This window comes from Gopherus flavomarginatus, chromosome 1 (genome assembly GCF_025201925.1).
Source record: "Gopherus flavomarginatus isolate rGopFla2 chromosome 1, rGopFla2.mat.asm, whole genome shotgun sequence".
Classification (NCBI taxonomy): Eukaryota; Metazoa; Chordata; order Testudines; family Testudinidae; genus Gopherus; species Gopherus flavomarginatus.
The window spans coordinates 230,610,603-230,632,366 of record NC_066617.1 but is presented as its reverse complement, the minus strand read 5'-3'; the positions used below and the strand labels follow the sequence as shown (position 1 = coordinate 230,632,366).

At 45.1% G+C, this 21,764-nt stretch overlaps 2 protein-coding genes across 5 annotated transcripts in view; one reads left to right on the top strand and one right to left on the bottom strand.

The window, feature by feature from the left end:
• CTPS2 (CTP synthase 2) overlaps positions 1-11,602 on the bottom strand; it is a 165,507-nt gene extending 153,905 nt beyond the window's left edge. Inside the window, exons 1-2 of one of the 4 annotated variants that reach the window (XM_050963699.1) lie at positions 11,521-11,602; positions 10,599-10,888 (exon numbers count right to left, since the gene is read on the bottom strand). The gene's annotated coding sequence lies outside the window, so the exon portion shown is untranslated. Of the gene's footprint in view, positions 1-9,326; positions 9,421-10,598; positions 10,889-11,520 lie in introns of those variants that run through there. The other 3 variants (XM_050963701.1, XM_050963700.1, XM_050963698.1) reach the window with 3 other exon arrangements.
• A 39-nt stretch (positions 11,603-11,641) lies between these two features.
• SYAP1 (synapse associated protein 1) overlaps positions 11,642-21,764 on the top strand; it is a 34,660-nt gene continuing 24,537 nt past the window's right edge. The window contains exons 1-2 of the mRNA XM_050964324.1: positions 11,642-11,967; positions 17,338-17,456. Of these exons, the coding sequence (XP_050820281.1) occupies positions 11,760-11,967; positions 17,338-17,456 (327 nt within the window). The 5' untranslated portion in view covers positions 11,642-11,759. The remainder of the gene's footprint in view (positions 11,968-17,337; positions 17,457-21,764) is intronic.

The window sequence follows — 21,764 nt, the reverse complement described above, 5'->3', positions numbered from 1 at the left end:
ACCTCTACTTCCATGCAGAGCCCTGTTGATATCAATGGTGTTCTGCACAGCTTCAGGGTCTATCTAAATAGAGTAACTTGCAAGACTGGGGCTTAAATGTCAAAATTTTCACTCATTTGAAAAATAAGTGAAATCAATTTTACTTTACACATTAATTTTAGATAGATAGACAGACAGATATTCTCTTTTCAGGTCACCTTCTATTTGTCCTTCTACTCCTGCCTGGGTTCGTCCCTTAGCCAAAACATACATCATTCCACTGATGCTGATCGCCAGAAAGGGAGCAGGTTTCACGCTAAGCAATGTCCCTCCTAATGTTTCAGAGATGGCCAACCAACAAAGTGCAACAATGTAAATAAATAAATATCAATAATAATAATTCCCAGCTGTTATGTAGACCACAAAAACTGCCTCACAGATGGCAATTTTAAATTGCTCAAAATATTTTAAAAGAATGTTACATATTTAAACCTATGTGAATGTATACATATAGATAATATTTTATAACATTCTGAATACTTTAAATATAGTTCACACAGTGGGATGTATATCTGATCACAAAGCTTATGTACAAGCCCAGAAAAGCCACTCCATTAGATAAAATGTCATTATTGTAGAAATATTAAAAAAGGGCTTGAAAAAATTAATTGACATCTACTGCCAGAGACTGACACAAAATTCTCCCTCAACCAGTTTGCTGCAAGGAAAACATCCTGGCCAGTACAGCCACTTATAGCTGAGAAGAGGAAGGGTGCTAGGATTCCTGCCAGTAAATGTGGGGACTCCATTATTCATAAAATAGTAGAACCACAGAGTTACGAACATCTCAGGAACGGAGGTTGTTCGTAACTCTGAAATGTTTGTAACACTGAACAAAACATTATGGTTGTTCTTTCAAAAGTTTACAAATGAACGTTGACTTAATACAGCTTCGAAACTTTACTATGCAGAAGAAATATTCTGCTTTAACCATTTAATGTATGTGAAACAAGAACAGAAACAGTTTCTTTATCTTGCCAAATCTTGTATTTAACCTTTCTCTCTCATTTTTTTTAGCAGTTTACATTTTTTATTTATTTATTTTTTGTCTCTGCTGCTGCCTGATTGCATACTTCCAGCTGCAAATGAGGCATGTGATTGACTGGTCCGTTTGTAACTCTGGTGTTTGTAACTCTGAGGTTCTACTATATCCTCTGATGAGTAGTACTGAAATGTGCAAATGACTCTTCCACACAGCCATCCCTCCTCTGGCTGATAGGAGGAGAGAGAAGAGTCTCTAATACTCTACTCCAGGGGCTGGCAACCTTCAGCACGCAGCCCTTCAGGGTAATCCGTTGGCAGGCTGCGAGACATTTTGTTTACATTGACCATCCGCAGGCATGGCACCCTGCAGCTCCCAGTGGCCGTGGTTCGCTGTTCCCAGCCAATGGGAGCTGCAGGAAGTGGCTGGCTGCTGCCAGGGGCCCATGCCTGCAGAGGATCAAAATGTCTCATGGCCTGCCAGTGGATTACCCTGATGGGCCATGCGCTGAAGGTTGCCAACTCCTTCCACAGTCTCCTGGTTGTTCCCTCCATGAATATCTCTACTGTCTGTTTCGGCTCATCATAGCTTTTCAAATCATCTGCACAGTGAAACTAAACAAAATTTTTTTCCATCTCCACTTCTTCCCACCTTCTGACAGCAGCAACAAATGGACCTGAGTCTTATCATTTTCAATCTGTTAATCCTTAGGAAAGCTATGAGCTACGAGCAAAGGCTAGAGTTCTCAAGAAAACAGCACTACTACACTGGTTCTCATGTGGAAGATTTTCTTTGCAACCATACAGACTAGGAACTTTTTTAAATGAATGGTTAGGGTTCAGCTAGTGAATATGTCCTCCTTGCTGTTGGTAATGTGGCAAACTCAGGACACTTAGCTACCAAGCGTGGGGTAGTAATTAGTCCCAGAAGGCTTAAACATGGAGGAATAAGGTTCAGCTGGAACAGGGGTTACCAGGGAGGTAATTAGTTTCAGCTGGCCCCAATGACTGGAGACCTTTTTAAACCCTCCCTGGCAGGGAAGCAGGGGGGAAGGAGAGAAGTAGAGTAGCTGCCAGCGAGTAGAGGCAGCTGAACTCTAAAAAATTTTCTTGCAAGGCAGGTTGCACTCTCCCCAGAAGGAGAGGAAAACAGAACAAGGGCCTGACTGAGAAGGGATCAGCCAGACCCTGCGCGACTGTGAAGGGCTTTTGCTTTGCCCAAGCCTGTGTCTCCAAGGCTGAGGAGAACTGAGCTAGGAGAGGAGAGACAGGTACTTTGCCAAACATGGTGTCAGGAGTAGGATCTACTAGTGAGTGTGGCTTGGTGGCAAGCCATCACAGGGCAAGGTAAAAAAAAAATAAGAGAGAGAAAAAATATTTTTTTTCTTTGGGAAAAATGGAGGATGTGCTGAAGGCGTTGATGCAGGCCACCGCGGCTCAGCAGGAGGCTACCCGAGTACAGGTGGCGGCCCAGCGAGAGTCCGTGCGGGTGCAACAGGAGACCAACCAGCTGCTGATGAGCCAGGCGGCCCAAGATCGAGCCACCCTGACCGAGGTAGTGAACCAGTTGAAGGCCCTGACTACGATGACACACGCAGCCCAGGGGACCTGGCCGCTACGGGCAAGCAACTACTTACAGAAGATGACAACGGATGACGATATAGAGGCGTATCTCCTCGCGTTCGAGAGGACGGCACTGCGGGAGGCCTGGCCCCAAGACCAGTGGGCAGGTCTGCTGGCTCCATTCCTGTGTGGGGAGGCCCAGAAAGCCTACTTCGACATGACCGCAGAAGCAGCTATGGATTACCCTCGGCTGAAGGCGGAAATCCTGGCGAGGGCAGGCGTGACGCCAGCCATAAGGGCCCAGCGCTTCCACGAGTGGAAGTACCTGGAGGACAAACCACCGAGGTCCCAGCTATTTGATTTGATACACCTTGCGTGGAAGTGGCTCCGCCCTGAGGCCCGTGGGCCGGAGAAGGTAGTAGAAACCCTGGTATTGGACACGTACATGAGAGGGTTGCCGCCGGACATACGGGGGTGGGTCCGCCAAAATGATCCCTCCTCTTATGACGATCTAGTTGCTCTCGTGGAGAGGCATCTGGCAGCCCAAGAACTTTCTCCGACCCCCGAGGGAGGAAGGCGCCAGTATCGGAGACCAGCCTCTGCACCGAGGCCCCGGTTTGCCCCAGCCCCAGGCCGGAAAATGGAGGGGAGGCAGAAGAGCCGCCGGCAGTCCCGGAGAGACGGGAGGACTGGGGAAGAAAGGCTCAGGGGATAAATCCCAGCAGCCCGAAAAATAGGGGGCTGCCCCGAGGGGGGTACCGCTGTTATGCCTGTGGTGAATTAGGGCTTATTGCTGCCCAATGCCCTAATCTAGGAGAGCCCATGCAGTGTGAACTGGGAGATATAGGGGGACCATGCGAGCTAATAAGTCTAGTCGGGGTTGCGATGGTCCCCCATAGGTACACTAGGCCCGTTAAGCTGAATGGTATAGAGACCACAGCTTTAATAGACTCGGGAAGTGCAGTCACACTGGTCTCAGGGAAGCTGGTCAGGCCGGGCCAACTATCCCAGGCCAAGCGCTCGGGAATATCCTGTGTACATGGGGATATCAGCTATTACCCGACCGTCCCCGTACGCATAGAAGTTCTAGGGAACCCCGCTGAGTTGACAGTGGGAGTCGTCCCGAAACTCCCTTACCCTGTCCTTATCGGACGAGACTTGCCGGGGTTTGATGGCCTACTCCCCGGGGACGAGGGAGAAGGAAAGAAGGACTCTGGGATCCAAAGAGTGGCCCAGATCGGGGACCCTCTCCCCACCTTCCACGAGTTTAGCCAGGAGGTGTTCTCCCCACCGGGGAAGTCCAGGAAGACTCGGAGGGAACGGAGGGCAGATAAAAGGAGGGGGACGAGGATCCTGACACGGTACCTGACGCCTACACTAGCAGGAGAAAGAAGGAACTCAACTGACAGTGGGACGGGGTCGGCCAACTACAACCCAATTGTTGGACCGGGTTCCCCAGGCTCTGTCCCTGAGGGGGAGATGGAGGTAGACCCCCCCCGAAATAGGGCCAATAGGGACCGCGCGCGGGAATTTTGGTCAGGATCAGGCCAATGATCCCATATACCCCAACATTTTTAAGGAAGTAGTCGAGGTAAATGGGGTCCCAGTGGAGGGGAGAACTAAGGGCCCAGGGCCGTATTATATGATTAATAAAGATCTTCTGTATAGAGTAGTCCGCGTCCAAGAGCAAGTCATCGAACAACTCTTGGTCTCCCGGAAGCATCAAAAAGCGGTAATGGATCTGGCCCACAGTCATCTATTTGGGGCCCACCTAGGGATGGATAAGACCCTTGATCGGATCCTACAGAGGTTTTTTTGGCCTGGTATTTACGCGGCCGGCCGGCGATATTGTTCCTCCTGTCCGGAGTGCCAAATACATGGGCCCAGACCATACTTAAGGGCCCCTCTGGTACCTCTGCCAATTATTGAGGTTCCATTCGAACGAATAGCTATGGACATAGTGGGGCCATTGGAGAAGTCAGCCCGGGGCCATCAATACATCCTGGTAGTACTAGATTACGCCACCCGATACCCCGAGGCCATCCCCCTATGGAATGCCATGTCCAAGACCATAGCCAAAGAGTTAGTCCAGATATTATCCAGAGTAGGGATACCTAAGGAGATCCTGACGGACCAAGGGACCCCCTTTGTTTCTTAACTGATGACGGACTTGTGTACCATGCTCCACATACGGACCCTCAGAATGTCGGTCTACCAGCCCCAGACCGATGGCCTCGTTGAACGTTTTAATAGGACGTTGAAGAGCCTGTTACGGAAGGTGATTAGCCGCGATGGAAAAGACTGGGATGCCCTGCTACCTTATGTACTGTTTGCCATACGGGAAGTTCCTCAGGCTTCCACTGGATTCTCCCCCTTCGAGCTGTTATATGGTCGACACCCCAGGGGCATACTGGACCTGGCTAAAGAAGACTGGGAAGAGCAGCTGAACCCAGGGAGAAACATTGTGGAACATGTGCTGCAAATGAAAGACCGAGTAGCCCGAGTCACCCCTCTTGTGCGCGAACACATGGAGAAGGCCCAAGGGACGCAACAGACGTACTACAATCATCAAGCACGGTCCCGGAAGTTCCAGGTGGGGGACCGGGTGATGGTGCTTATACCCACGGCAGAGAGCAAGCTCCTGGCCAGATGGCAGGGGCCCTATGAGGTAATCAAAGCCATAGGAGAAGTTGACTATAAGGTCCGGCAGCCAGGTCGCCAGAAGCAGGAGCAGATCTACCATATAAATCTGCTGAAACCTTGGCGGGATAGAGAAGCTCTGGTAGCTGCGCTGGGGGCACCATCCCCTAAAGGCGATCAGCCCAACCTGGTAGGAATATCCCCAGAGCTGACCCCGGAACAACGATCCGAAGTGGTCAGCCTGATCAAACACAACCAAGATGTGTTCTCAGAAAAGCCAGGCAGGACTACTGAGGTTCACCATCACAGAACCTGGAGTGAAGGTGCACGTTAAGCCATACCGGATCCCGGAGGCCAAGAGAGAAGAGATTACGAAAGAGGTCAGGAAGATGCTGGCCTTAGGAGTCATTGAAGAGTCTCATAGTCAATGGTCTAGTCCCGTGGTTTTAGTGCCTAAGCCAGACGGCAGTATGAGGTTCTGCAATGACTTCCGCAAGCTAAATGAGGTGTCCCGGTTTGACGCCTACCCTTTACCCAGGATAGACGAGCTGATTGACAAACTGGGAAAAGCCCGTTTCATGTCTACCCTTGATCTTACTAAGGGCTATTGGCAGATCCCTCTGGCTAAAGCCGACAAGGAGAAGACGGCCTTTGCAACCCCAGAAGAACTGTATCAGTACACTGTTCTTCCTTTTGGATTGCATGGGGCCCCCGCTACCTTCCAGCGGCTGATGGACAAACTGTTACGGTCCCATCGGGAGTACGCTGCTGCCTATCTTGATGACGTCATCATATATAGCCCCGACTGGGAGACGCACCTAAGGAAGGTAGAGGCAGTCCTGGATACCCTGAGAAAGGCCGGACTGACTGCGAATCCCTCCAAATGTTCGATCGGATTAGCTGAGGCCAAATACCTTGGATATATTGTGGGGAAGGGCAAGGTGAGGCCCCAACTCAACAACTAGACGCCATACAGAAGTGGCCCCGACCACTCCGGAAAAAACAGGTCCGCGCATTCCTGGGACTCGTGGGGTACTATAGACGTTTCATTCCCCACTTCGCCACCAGGGCATGCCCACTCACGGACCTGACCAAGGCTCAGGGCCCAGATATAGTAAAATGGTCTGCTGAGGCCGAAGCCGCTTTTGCAGATCTGCGAACGGCCCTCTGCACAGACCCCGTGCTGATAGCCCCAGACTGGAGGGAGGAGTTTATCCTGCAAACAGATGCCTCTGAAGTAGGGCTGGGGGTGGTGCTCTCACAAATGGTCGGAGATGACGAACACCCCGTCCTCTTCCTCAGTAGAAAGCTCCTACCTAGGGAACGGAAGTACGCCATAGTGGAAAAGGAATGCTTGGCGGTAAAATGGGCCATTGAAAGCCTCCGCTACTATCTACTCGGACGGAGGTTTACCCTGGTCACGGACCATGCCCCGTTGCAGTGGATGCACCAAAACAAGGACAAAAATGCGAGAGTCATGAGATGGTTCCTATCGCTTCAACCCTTCCACTTCACGGTACAACACAGGTCGGGAACCCAACATGGCAATGCGGATGGCTTGTCGAGGGTGCACTGCTTTCCGACCCAAGTAGCCCAACCCCATAGTGTTGAGCGGGGGGGGGGATATGTGGCAAACTCAGGACACTTAGCTACCAAGCGTGGGGTAGTAATTAGTCCCAGAAGGCTTAAACATGGAGGAATAAGGTTCAGCTGGAACAGGGGTTACCAGGGAGGTAATTAGTTTCAGCTGGCCCCAATGACTGGAGACCTTTTTAAACCCTCCCTGGCAGGGAAGCAGGGGGGAAGGAGAGAAGTAGCCAGCGAGTAGAGGCAGCTGAACTCTAAAAAATTTTCTTGCAAGGCAGGTTGCACTCTCCCCAGAAGGAGAGGAAAACAGAACAAGGGCCTGACTGAGAAGGGATCAGCCGGACCCTGCGCGACTGTGAAGGGCTTTTGCTTTGCCCAAGCCTGTGTCTCCAAGGCTGAGGAGGACTGAGCTAGGCGAGGAGAGACAGGTACTTTGCCCCAGTAAGCATGTGGATTTTTCAAACCCTAGTAGTATCCAGAAACCTAATTTAGAACTTCATAGGTTCTACACTTCAAAGACTTGCAGAACTTATAAATTTTGTTCTATACAGGAAAGGGAAAATAATCCATGTTATTAATAACAACAGACTTTTCCATGCTACTTTGAGGGGGGTTATTTTATTTATTTATTTTTAAGATTTTTGGACCCATCCACTTGTATTTTGGACTCCTCGTACAACTGCTGCTGTCAACAGCATTTTGTATTCAGCCAAGCAATTTTCATTGCTCTTTCTGAGGAAAAAAATACTAAATTGAAAATGTTAAGCAGACAGTTATGCACATCAATAACAATACACAAATGAGTAGCCCTGTTTAATTTAATAGGACTACTCACTTCCCTGAGTATTTATAGGGTCGGGGTCTTAGCACTAAACCTTCTCCTACTGAAGTCAATTAAAAAGACTCAAATTAACTTTAGTGGCACTTCAGGTTGCCCAAGAGCTCTCAGAAACAACCCATTATTTTGCAATAGAATGCAAGAATTCAAAGGGGCCTGACAGGCCACAAATGCTGTTGGAAGTGGCAGCCAAGCTTCTATAGGGAGCTGTTAAAGCAGTCTCATTTTCTCCTTTGACTCACATAGGTGACATGGCTAAGCAGTGCTCTGTGGACAGCAGTGTCTTTTACTTTCACTTTTAAGAGCCAACTTAGAAGCATTTAGTAAGTCATGGTTTCAGTTGTAGAAATTAAAGTTTTATTTCCAAAGATCCCATGACTTGTAGATGAGCAGCGAAAGAATTTGACAAAGTTAGCTAGGAAAGGGAAACAAAACAAAAACCACTGAGGGTATTCCGTTGCCATATGCTTTTAATGAGCAGACTCACGCAAATACACACGTGAATAACTTTACTCACATGATTAATTGCTTCTACTAACACAAGTTATTTTCACAGTTAAGTGTTTGCAGGATTGTACCTCAAACTTTCAGCATTGTATTGAAAATGAATTAGTATAACTGGTGAATTATTTACTTTTCACATTTCTGTTGGTATTGTTATTGAGTTGAGAACTGCAAATAGCCCTCAGCAAAATGGCTCAAATATTATATGTCATGTCCGTGATTAAAAAGTTATTTGGCCCTAGATTTGATCTGTGACCTGAATGTCAGGAGGTATTAATGATCCCTGCTCAAGAAAGCTACAAGCCTCCAATTTTTCTTGATAAATTGGCTAAACCTAATCTATGAGGATGAAGTCCATAAAAAGAAATAATTTCTACAATTACTGGAATATACCCAATCATTGGACAGAAAGAGGCTCTAGTGTATGACTTAAAGATGTCTAAATATGAAAAAATATTAGGAAAAGTGCAAGGAGGAATAACGGACCAATAGGCCCCATCTACTCTCCAAAAATATATGTTGCTGACAATAACTGACAGCAACACCTTGCCTGGCTTCAATTAGTGCTGAAAAGAGTTCACTTGCTCAGGTAGATGGAGTCAAATCGTTTTCAACCCTACCACAGAAAGCAGAACATTATCTCTATCATGCTTTTTTTAATCAGGAGGGTGAAATAGCTTCCTCCTCCAGCCACACCACCAGTCAAACTGCTTCAGCAATGGGTCATTCTCCTAACATGCAAGGAGGGCTAGGAACTGGTGAAGTGTTTGCCCCTGTGCGTTGTCACCCTGTCTCAGGCAAAGCTGGCGTGGCTCCCATGTTTTTACAGGAGAGGTGCGTAGTGACTATCCACACGTGCAAGCAACACGGTCGTGCTGCCGGGGTGAAGGAGGCAGGAGCTAATCGCCCCCCACACACACACCCCTCCCCGTAACCCCAGCGCAGCCCGGGGCTTCAGCCCGCCCAGTGGGGGAGCCCGAGCGGGGTTAGGGGTCCCCGCGGCCCTGGCAGCGGGCGGAGAGGAGCTGCTGCTCTGTCCCCGGGGCGCCTGAAAGCAGCGCCGCCCCGGGGGAACCTGCCCGGCCCGGGGAGCCTTTGCCGCGGCCGGTCCCCTTGGCCCCGGCCAGGAGGGCGCAGCGCGGGAGGCCGCGGAGGCCAGGCAGGCGGCAGTTACCTGGGCGCGGGCTGCGTCTCAGCGGCGGAGGCGGTTGCGGGTTCCTCCTCCCCGGGCCCAGATGCCGCAGGCGGGAGGTAGAGGCAGTGTCCGGGCGGCCGCCAGAGGGAGCCCGCGCGGCCGCCAGCGCCGAGCGCCGGCCCGTAGGTGGGAGGGGGGCTCTCGAGGGGAGGAGAAGGGACCCGGGCCAGGCGGGTGGAGAGGGCTGCGGTCCATGGGTGAATAATGTCCCTTGCAAACCGGCGCCCTCCACACAAACTTACCTGCTTTGCCCCGCCGGCGCTTTTGCTTATGCATTTTTACTTGATCTGCCTGCCCCAGCCTGGGACAGTGTTTGGCACGCACATATATTTATCTCATCTCCCTGTACAGTAATGGAGCACTTTTTGGCATGAGCATTTTGTGACCAGGCTACTAGCTATATTTTTTTTTTAATACTGACCTTGAAAAAATCTCCCCCGTGTGTAGCTCGGAACAGCCCACTGTTCTCACCATACTACTGCTACTGCTTTCAAGTCTCCACGATATTTACATTACTAATAGATCTGATTTTTTTTTTATTTTTCCAATCCCTTGGGAATTTCTGCTGAAGAATGTGAGTGATGCAGACAATGGATGTAAATGATGTTAGCACCAGTCCATCTCCCTGCACTGGGATTTAGGTCCTGATCATGCAGTTAAATTCACGTAGTTGAACCCTTGCAGATGTGCAGAGTCCTATTGACTTAACTGATTGGAATCTCACTCGAAAAGGAATTTAAATATAAGGGTGCAAAGTGATTAAGAAGAAGAGTTATTAGAGACCTGGTGCAACTGTTCCTGATTTGAGGGACTGGAAAATAGGAAATAAAATGTTTGGTCAAATGCTGCCTTCACTTATTCTGATGCAAGTTACTGACTCAAGATTTATAAGTAATTTCAAAATTATGGAGACTTATAACAGCAATATTGAGATCCGATAAGAAGATGCTTTATTTCACTATTGAAAAGAAGAGCAAACTTTTTCTAAAGGTCGTCTTCTTGACCACGTTGATTTGCAGCCACTGTGAACACAGAACTCATACTGATTTAAATGGCTGCTCCAAACACAATACAGAATTGAGCTTTAAAAGACAGAGCATGAGAAATCTCTCTCCAGATTATTCAGAATTTAGTTTTATTTTTATTAAATGTAATTTTATATATACCATAGATCCTTTTGATTCATTTCAAACATTCTCCTCCATCATGTACTGATCTGATTCTGTCAGTGTCTCTTCCCTTTATGCTTACCTCTCAGTTCTCAGAAGGGTCTCATCCTATATTACCTTTCCTAACTCCACTTGACCACTATGTGGAGACACCATCATCCTGGCAAATCCTAAAGGAATCCAGCCTTCTTGCAGATTCAGGGCCACCTGGATCATGTCTGGCTATGTGCTTAGACTGTATATTCAGTTTATTGCCATCACCAGCAATTTTATTGCACCACCGAAGCTTCTGGCACCCAAGTGATCCCCAGTTGTGTAGCTGCTCCTTGATACATACACTTTGGAATTTGTTGGTCTTCCATTATAATATGTCTATACGGAGAAAGCCACCAAAACTTGAAGACATAATCTTAAAAAAGCATTGTCAGGTTTAACATTATTATTTTTACAGAGCCATAGTACTTATTGACAAACACAGATGACAGCACCCTGCCAAAAGCAGCTTACAATGTATGGTCCCGATTATCCACATGCTGAATTTTACACACATGGGAAGTGCCATATGACTTCATGTGACTATTCATCGGTACTAAAAATTAAGTACATGCATGCATGACCAGGGCGTACGTTTGCATGTATAAGATCACAGGGGTTGAGGTGACAAAAGTGCTGCAGGGGAAATGTATTTATTTACAAAATAGCATGTGTGTGTAAAAACTAAACAAAACCCCAAACCGTGTCGTCGGCAGTGGTGGGAGAACATAGTAGATCACCCTCTCCCTCCTTGCCTTCCAGGAACAGCGAGCCTGCCATCTTTTTGCACGTGCACTTGCCATTGACTTCAATGAAAAATCCCCACGTGGGAGAACTTGCGGGAGAGCAGTAAGCTCCTGCACACAAATCCTCCCCCCTTGTAGTACCCCACTGACTGCCCCCTTTCCTTTGCTTCCACACCGCTACCCCCTCTTCCTCCCGTTCTCCCAGCCACCCGCTCCGCCCCTCACCTGCCTCTTCCTTCCCCCTCCCCATGAGAGGAATAGAGAGGAAATACAGAGCGTCTCTGCCCTGTGGCCTACGGAAGTGACGTAACTCGGAACGGCGAGACTAGACCCCGATTTCCGGGTACTGTGTTGTGTCGCTCTCGCTCCGTCGGTGCTTCCGTTACAGCCGTTGGGCGCGGCTGCGGGGGGCCAATAACTGCCGGAGTCCGGCACTGCGAGCGGCCGAGGCCGCCTCCTGCGGGATGCTGCGGGGTCTGGGCAGCTGGTTCGGGCTGGAGCGGGCGGGCGAGGAGCAGAAGCCGCCGCCCGAAGGGAGCAGCAGCCTCGGGGAGCTGAGCGAAGACGGGGGCGCCGACGGGGAGGAGGCGGCGGCGGGCGGGGACCCGGCTGTGCGGAGCCAGGAGCAGGTGGATGCGGATCCACTCCTCAGCCAGGCCAAAGGACTCGGCAGTGAGTGTCCTGCCCGCGGCCCGCAGGGGGAGTCGCTTTCTCCCGGTCGCGGGGCTGCTGCTTTGCGGGGACTCCGCGCCCGGCCCGGCCCGGCAGCCCCTAGCCGACAGACCTCTCGTTCCCATTTACCCCCTCCCCCCGGCACTTCCCTCCCCACACACCATTCCCGTCCCCACACAGATCCCACCCACCCCCACACTGACACCCCGGACTGCATTCCCCCAGACACTGACAAGTTACTTTATCCCTGTCACCACACACACCAGCCCTGACAGCCGCCCTCCTCACAGTTGCTGGTCCCTTTCCCCCACGTTGATTGGGGAGAGGAATAGCTCAGTGGTTTGAGCATTGGCCTGCTAAACCCAGGGTTGTGAGTTCAATCGTTGAGGGGACGATTTGGGGATTGGTCCTGCTTGAGCAGGAGGTTGGACTAGATGATCTCCTGAGGTCCTTCCAACCCTAATAATCTATGATTCTATCTGGCCCTGCAACCCGAACACCAGCGCTCTCTCCCCCCCATCCACACCCTGCCCCTGCACACAGTTTATTACTCATCCCCATGGGACTTGCTCTTCTGCCTTCACACCCTCCCCGAGTCTCACCTAGAGCGTCACAGGATGGGTTAACTCTAAAAAGGTGTTTGGGGAAAATAATACAGATGCTCTTTACACCATACTATAACACTCGGGGGGTGGGAGAACTTCCTGCAGGGGTGGTGGAAATAGAACTATCTTAATAAATAAATAAGGTCAGCAGATGGGGGTATCTTAGAGTTTATCGCCACACAAAAATTGTCTCACTTTTATTAAAGTGGCACAATCCCCTCTAAGTGTTGATGCAGTAATACAGATATAAAGGTCTTTTATACTTGGCTAACTTAGTACCATAAGGAAAGCAGAGTAAGCTATAGCAGTAAGTCACCTTTTTACTAGTATAAGTAAAGGAGGGTTTTACCAGTGTGACTAATTCAGTTAAAAAAAAACCAGTGCCTTGACTGAAATAGTTATACCGGTACAATAACTGGGTGTAGGCCTGTCAAAAAGGTGCTTCTTAAAAATCATGTTATCCCTTAGGCTCTAGTTAGACTATAGGAAAAGGTGTGTCTTTAAAAATCCAGGTAATGTAGTAGTTGAAAACCACTCAACACCAGGTAGGTCTAGTTTAATACCTTGAACTTGATTTTAGCAGGTCAAGTTATAGCGTAAATGGGACCCATAACTTGACCTGTTAAAATCAGCTAAAGCTGTTAAACTGTGTCTGCACTGGCATTAAGTGGGGTTTCGGTTGTGTTGAAGTGGCTTGTTTGAGTTAACTCTGGTGAACAAACATCTTTTTCCTAGTCAAGACATCATAACATCTAGTGTAGACACCATGATCATAACATCTAGTGTAGACACCATGATATGAAGGGAGTCACCAGTAAAAAAGTTTGAGACATGCTGCTTTAAACAACATGTTTAAAGCAGCCTGTCTCAAACTTTTTTTTACTGGTGACCCCCCTTTCATATCACAAGCCTCTGACGTAACAAGCCCCTAATAAATTAAACACCCTTTTAAATATATTTAACACCATTATAAATGCTGGAGGCAAGCAGAGTTTTGGGTGCAAATTGACAGCTCATGACCCCCCATGTATTGACCTTGTGACCCCCTGAGGGATCCTGACCCTAGATTGAGAACCCCTGGTTTAAAGGAAGGAGCATGGTTTACAATATCACCAGCAAACAATTTTAAAGGTGTCACATTGTCTATGCTAGCTGCTAAGTGGTGTTTCAAGTCAAGCTCTTCAATCCTCAGGATTTACCTTTCGAGAGACTCCAATCATCTCTTTCACTTGCCTAGACTTTGCAAATCATGTATGAATTACATTAGGTGATATAATTGTGATATAGGTTTATGATATGTACCCAGTTGACATGCATCATTCTGCATTTTACAAATCTGGACCTCTTCTGTATCTCTTTCACCTTAACCAGGACTTTCAAGAGACATCCATGCAAATAAAGTTAGAAGCTGAAAATGAGGTGTCATTCTATAATCTCAACTCCAAGTTTCAGTGTTTCTGATGTCAATAATTTAGTTATAAAAACAGTGACAATAGAATGTATATGAACGAGGTGTTCTTAACAATTCTGTGATGTCACTGTGCACTGTTCAAGGGACACCACCAAATTTGAAATCATGGTACAGCTTTTAAAAAAAAAAGTAGTTTTGGATATGAACCTTACCCCAAAGTTCCAGTGGCACATTTCCCTACTTTTTAAATGTGGTTATTTCCACTGTTGCTATGAGAAACTGACTATATAAACTGCTCTCTGAAATAAAAATAGACTGAAAATATTTTTTTAAAGTATTCTCTCTAATCTTTCAGTTACAGTGAGCTTTCTTACAAATAATAAGTAAGCTGTTTTCATCAGACAGGTGTGGCTAGATTGATAGTTTTCCTTTAAACACCTGTTGTATTCGCCTCAGTTGGTGGGAGAAGTGATGTGTGCATAGAAAATAATATAGTGTAGTTTGTAAAGTGCAATAAAATTTTTGCATGAAAAGTTTTGTATAGTACATCAAACTATGACATTTTATTTTATTGACATGTCCTCTGAATAAGTAAGGCTATTAACAGATAACATTTGAGAGGTTTGCTTTCCTGTACCACTTTGACTGGATAAAACACAGAAGGCTCTATTCCCCATTAATTTGGTTGTGATGGGGAAGCATTGTCAAAGAGCAGGGTCCACAGTGTCCTCTGAAACTCTGAAATTAGTCTGATCTCCTTTAGAACCCATTTCTACAGCTAACCCCCTTTTAACAAGAATGATTTGTTCCTAGATTTCATATGTTTTGCTTGGGCTTTGTGAACTGCATTGTGCCTAGAGTAGTGTAGCTGTCTGGATTGGTTGTTCTGGTATAGCTGAGTCCTAATGCGTAGATGGCTTTGACTATCAAGACTAAGGCTTTGAATTTTCAGTGGAAGAAAATCGGTAGCCAGTGGAAGGACAAATATGGGGCTGATGTTCTTGTGATGGCCTGCCCTATTGCAGATTATTACATTTTCTAAAAGAGCTGTATCCTCTCTACTGCTGCTACCTTCAGACCCAAATTTATTGAATATAATAATTGAGTGACCAGATCATTGGGAGCAAGGTTGCGCAGTAATCTGAAAGTGGAATAAAAGACATTTTTCATCGCTGATTCTGTGTAGCTTTCTTGGCTATTATCAAAAACCTGAGGCTTTGTACTACTTTGACAGTTGGAGGGGTTGGTGTCTTTGATGGAAGGGGGAGGACAGTGAGCCAGCTAATTCTCGTGTATAAATTTTGACTAGCATTACTTCTGTCTTGGCCAAAATGAATTTTAGTTGATTATTACTAGGCACTGACACCTGTTTGATGTTGGTTGTATCTGTGGCAAAGGAGACTGCTAGATGTTGCGACTGGGTAGCAGGGTCTGGATCACTCGTTAAATTACCCTGTTCTGTTCACTCCTTGTGAAGCATCTGGCACCGGCCACTGTTGGAAGACACGATACTAGGCTAGATGGACCACCGGTCTGATTCAGTATGGCCATTCTTATGTCCTTATGAGATGTACTGCTGCGTGTTGTGAGTATATTGTTACTAGTAAACTCTAGTGTCTCATTACCTCTCTGAGCTGTCTAATGTCGATATTAAACAGAACAACAGAGATCCATTGAGCAGGTGAAGTTTTTGGGGAAAAACATAGTTGCACATTAGCCCTTTCTGGGTTCTGCTGGAGGAATAAATGAAGTCATTGTAATGCTATTCTGTCTACTCCAGACATGTCTACTTATGTAAGTGGGTCAGTGGCACATTTTGATAGATTGTCATAACTTGTGGAGAGGTTCAGTAATGTTAAATAGATAGCAATCATGTGTGTCCTATCTAATTCAGCTCTTATATTGCATTGATAGCCGTAGTATCTAAGCATCCTTCCTGGGCTGCATGAGAGTTTATTTTTACATCCATTGTCATAAGGAAAGTCCCATTTAGTTCCTATACACATCACAGTCTGAATCCTAATTGTGAAGCACCCAGGATAATGATACCATGTGCTAGATCTTTGCTGTCTGCCACTGCTTTCTCGGTGGCTTTTCTTAGGAATGGAGGTTAGACAAAGGAAAGTGTTTGGAGAGGTCATCTTCATTGAGTGTGTTTTTTTGAAAATTGGATGAACTATTGAATATTTCATGAGCATTAGCAGTGTCATTTCTCAGAAGGAGTTGATGATGTCCATTAGTAGCAGATATCAGCCTTTGGTGGTTTTCACCAGCAAAAAAGGGCAAGGATCTGTTTCACATTATTCTTAAAAACTTTTAGCAATTTATGTGTGATTAACATCTGGGTTAGGCAATATCATCTAGTTCAGAGTCCAGCTCACTCTTCCTGGTCTTCTTAACTTTTTGTGTCAGGATAAGCAAAACAGCCCACTGTTTTGTATATCATAGTGAGGATAAAAGTTATAGCTTTTTTTAAAAAATATTAAGTTAATATGACATTCAGATTGTCTTGTAGACCTGAAATTCTAGAAAGGAAAGAAAGCTTAGGTATTCTTCTTGGAAGAAAGAGTGGCAATACCTGAAGTGTCAGTTGTTTCTGAAAGTCGACAGTTTTTAAACTTTCAGCTTGACCTTCCTGGAACGATTAAAATGTTTCACTCCTCTCTTCTGATGTCCCTTGGATTCTAAATCACATTCTCAATTATTCCTCTTTTGATATTCACCACTTTATTTAGATTTAAAATTACTTCTGCATAAAATCCTAGTATTATCACAGTGTTAAATTGTACCACTTTATTGGCATCAGATAAACTGAATTACAAGTAAGATTATAGAAAACTTTACACCTACTAAATCTGTCTCTCTAGATATTTACATGGTACCATAAGCATATATCTGAAAAAGAAACTAATCCCACATCATTGCAAGGTACCTCAATATTAAGTTGTTTGTCACACATTTTAGGCTAGTAGCTTCTTCATAGTTTGTCTGAATATTATTTAAATTGTGGTCGTGTCTAGTGGTCCAAAGAACGTGATGAATGTCTCATTAAATGAAAAGGAGCTTCAGATGTGTAATAGCTTATCAGCTTACAAAAAAAAAAGTTTTGCCAAACATACAGTTCCATCCCTAAGAGACAAGAATTTTAAAAAGGATAGAAATATATAGTTCACCTCCAAAGAGGCCTTCTGGAGTACGAAGAAGCCAGTTTAAGCAATTCTGTTTTAGAACTTTTGTTATAAACATGGCTTTCAGATTAGGTGTCTAAAAATGTACAAAGAGAAAAGAAAATATAATTAAAGAATTCAATATAACAAAATATTTAAAACTCTAATCTCTTTTCATCTGTGAAAGATTATCTCTTCAATTTTGCAACTGCTGCTACAAAAAAGATATCTGAATCGGTTGCTGAAACAGCACAAAATATAAAGAAGTCCGTAGAAGAAGGGAAAATTGATACCATCATTGATAAGGTATTTTTTCTTCATTATGTGAAACTGATCTGTAATGTACTCCCAGTATCTGCTTTACTTCAAATGGTATTTGTAAGCATCTGTATAGACTGTGTGGGCCTGCAAAATGTTCTACCTTAAACAAACCCCCAAAACCAGTTTTTAAAATTGCTGATTTTTAGGGCTGATTTCACATATTTCTGGAATAAATAGTTAAACAAAGTTTGTTTTATCTGACTGAAGTGTTTATACAGAATGGGCATTTCAAGGAAAACTGTTAATGAAAATCTCTCACACAAAAATGTAATCACTATAGCAATCTTAACTGTAAGATAGTTAATACATAATAAAAACATTAAAACGATCAAAGCGTGACAATATAAACATGACTGGTTAATTTATATAAATATTACAAAAAACTGTTACTTTATTGGACGATGCTCACTTAATAAGCAGCTACTCAAACTTTTGTTTTCTCCTCATCGTTCGGTGTGTGGCCCTAGGCCTTATTTACTGCAGACAAGCAACCTTAATTCTGACATTTCTTAACTCTTGAGTGCTGGACTTTGCAACCTTAATATTCTTTTAATATAGCTAGTTTATTTTTATTTTAAAAAAGCAAACTGAAAAACAGATTCCATCCTGTGGCATCATATTGCCATCTGTGTGGTTCACCAACAGGGTTGGAACCTCTAGATCCACCACATAGGCCTCTTCCATTTGAGCTAACAGAGTAACTGGTAGCAATAGTAGGTGTTGTCCTCTGTGCATTACAGGGGGATGGGTTGAGACACTTTTCTAGTGGGTTTTATAGATATTTGCTGATTCTAGAGGTAATGGTGAGACTCAAATCTTGGGTTCCATTCCAGTTTCAGGAGACAGAGACTCTTCTGCCCATTCCCCCAGCCTTGACCCCTACTATCCCATCACCTCCATCCTGTCTGTGTCACAGTCCTGTCTTTTCTCCACCCTTGGCTTTTCGTCCCTGTCCCACTCTCCTCACATAGCCAATCCCAGTCTCCACTCCTCAGGCTTCTCATTCCAGTCTTCTTGCCCAACAAATCCGAGCTTCACCCCCACATCGTCCTGGCTCCTTGTCTCCAGGATCCTAGCCCAACTAGTTCCCACCCCCTACCAGCTCATCATCCAATCTTTCTCCCCTAATCCACCCTTTAGTTGTGTCTCAGTTCCAATTTCCCTCTCTGGGCTTCTCATCCAATCTGTGTCCCACCTCCTTGTACCTGTCTTTGTCCAACCAATTCTAGTTCTCCACTTGCATCCCAGCTTTGCATCAGAGCTATCTCCCCTCATCCTTTCTTTCAGCTGCCCCCAGTCTCAGTTTCTGGCTTCCCTCTGCTTCCCCAGACTACTTGTCCCAATCTATTCCCTTTGCCTTCCCTGCATGTCTGGCTCTTGTCCCCTCTGCATTTGAATTTGACTGCTTCCTCCTCCACGCTATCTGGGCCCAGTGTGTATGGGCAGGGGTATCATTGAGAGCACACTACAAACAGACTTCTTGCTTTCAGTTCAGGTGCCTGGACCTGGCATGGTCCTTAGCAGCTCAGAGCTGCAATTTCAGGAAAAGTCCAGCTCAGTGCAGATGGAATTTTTGGGGAATTAAGATGCTATAATCTGAATCTCTTTTGAACATGTGTAAACTAAACATTTTTAGAGGTTTATAAGTTGGCCAAATTTGAGCAGCTTTTTGCGTCGATGGCAAAAGGTACATCCCTGACAATAGCCACTGATGAAAAGAAAAGGTTGTCAGACTTTTTTAACAATGGCACAACAATGTATTTTTCCTTAGCTACATTGTTGGAAATGGCTGGACCATATTGGTTGAAATTTTCCAAAAAAATTGAACCTGGGATAGACACCCATCATGGAAACTACAGTCTGAACAACTACATTTTGGCAACATTATAAGAAACTGAAAACATTGTGGGCATCCTTAATAATAGGCTGTGGTACCAGCCCAACCTATAATATTACTCATCTAGTAAACTTTTCAAATCCTGGGAAAAAGAGTGAGATTGAGTTTTGTGAATGGTCACATATAGGTGGGTGCATGTGGTGAACTCTCTGTAGTAACAGAGTAACAAAGGGACAGGAACTATAGAAGAGGGTGGAGAAAATAATGCAAGGAAACAAAGAAAATAGACACTGATTACAGCAAAGGAAAATAAACACCGTAATCTGTTACCTTTTCTTCAAGCCTTGACTGTGATCATAAACCCCAGGTGGCATGAACATCTGTGTCTGTTTTCTGACATTTGTATGATTTAGGATTTTCTTTTAAATTATTCTCTGGTCTGTGTGTGCAAGGGCTCTGAAATTTTTAACTAGAGTTTTTCGTTATGTATTACCCTCTATGATGAGAATTTTATAATGTTTTCTATTGCTGTGTCTTGTCTTTTGGGCATGAGAAGTACAGGCTTCCATTCATATTTCTTGTTTATTTCAGTGCTTCTGTCATTTCCATTTGTGTAACGTATTGTTATAGTGTAAATGAAAATACTGTCATTTTCTAGCATTTCTTACAGTACTGAATATGTAAGCTTGATTGTGTTCTTACACTACTTCCATAATTATTTTGTGATATAATGTTTTTATTTTAATTGTAGTCTGCCAATGGCTTCTTGCAAGTTTGTCTGTCCTTTTGAAAAATATGTTGTCACTATGATACTGGACATATTTGTTTCATTCTTTTGTGAAGATATCATAGTTTGAGTCCCTTATGTGGAAGGAAGTTTCATTGACTGTGACTGTAGAACTCGATGCTAAGGCAACAGTTAAGCTTAGCCTTGGGTATGTCATGAGAACTGTCTGGGATATATTTTACTATTCATGAACTGAAAGTCATAAAACTTTTTCAAATAAAAAGGAAAAAAATGTGTACTGCAGGGTTTCTCAAACAGGGGTCGCTGCTTGTGGAAAGCCCCTGGTGGGCCAGGCTGGTGTGTTTACCTGCCCCGTCTGCAGGTCTGGCTGCACTGGCCACAGATCGCTGCTCCAGGCCAATGGAAGCTGCTGGAAGCGGCGCCTGGTATACTGTATTTGGAAGTACCATCTGGGAAGCATGATATATAAGAATGGCACAAGAATGTGTAGGGTGGGGGAGTGGGGCAGTAAAAGAAGGGTGTTAGGAAGGGGAAACATATATTCAAATTGGAAAATGGAGAGACTAGCAAAAGGAGGAAGCTACTGTTCTGAATGATTGAAGCAGTGCATACTTTGGTCTGTGGGTCTGTGTAGTGTTTTGGGTTGGCAGGAAATGTCTTGCATTGTTGCCTGGTGCCTTGCTTCTCCACTGGATTCACTAACAGAGCAGCATCCAACTCTGGCCCACAATGAGGGGTGATATGGTGCAGGGCCTGGATAACCGAGAGTAAGAGATGCCGTGTAACCCTCTCAGTAAAAATACAGATCCTAACAGAAATAAAGGAATGATGGAGGAAGAGGAAAAAACTCTAAAAATACAAATGAAGAGAGGAGAGACTGAGAAATACAATAGTGAATTACTTCATTTTGGGGGGAGATGGAGTCAAGAAACATTGTAATTAATGGTGGGTCTATTGATAACAATTGTACTAAAGAAACAATATCTCCCCTTTAAAAGCTTAAATTTCTTCCTTACCCCGCTTGAAGATGTTATGACTAAAGGATGAAATTCCCTGTTCTCTTCTCTGCCAGTAAAAATGAAATCCTACATCTATGTATGATAACCCTCCCTGCTCCTTATACTTATATGCATTCACATTTCAAGATAAAAACAACTAAAGTTATTTGCTTCCTTAATTTAAAAGTCGATTCACGCCTCAAACAGTCAGCGAGATTCACTTTGGCCCCAAGGCTGGAGTGTTTTGAGGGATGGAGTCCTTTTTGTGAATTTAGCTGAGTCACTGGCTGGGGACCTGACTGTAACCTTGAACTTATTTGGCTGTGAAGAGGAAAGGCAGCTATCCAACCTGCCTTTTTTAGTGCTGCTGGGAATTGAGAATCAGAACTTTTTAGATTGTATGGGTCATTGTATAGCAAACCATGACTTTTTTTTAATTCAAAGCGCTGTGTATCTCGTCTCATTTGGAGTTAGAAATGGTCATTCCTTCTTCCAAAATCTACTAGTAAAGTGAAACTTACCATAAAAACCTCACATGGAAAATTCTGTCTTCAGATACCATTGATCTCAGGAGTTGAATGCACATGAGAGTAGGAATGTGGCCCCTGTGCATTAAGTTGGAGTCTGAACTATTGTAGTTCTGGCACACATCTGCAATTGTAAATGCTGCAAAAAAAGGAAAAACATATCAGAAAGATTACTTGAGGTCT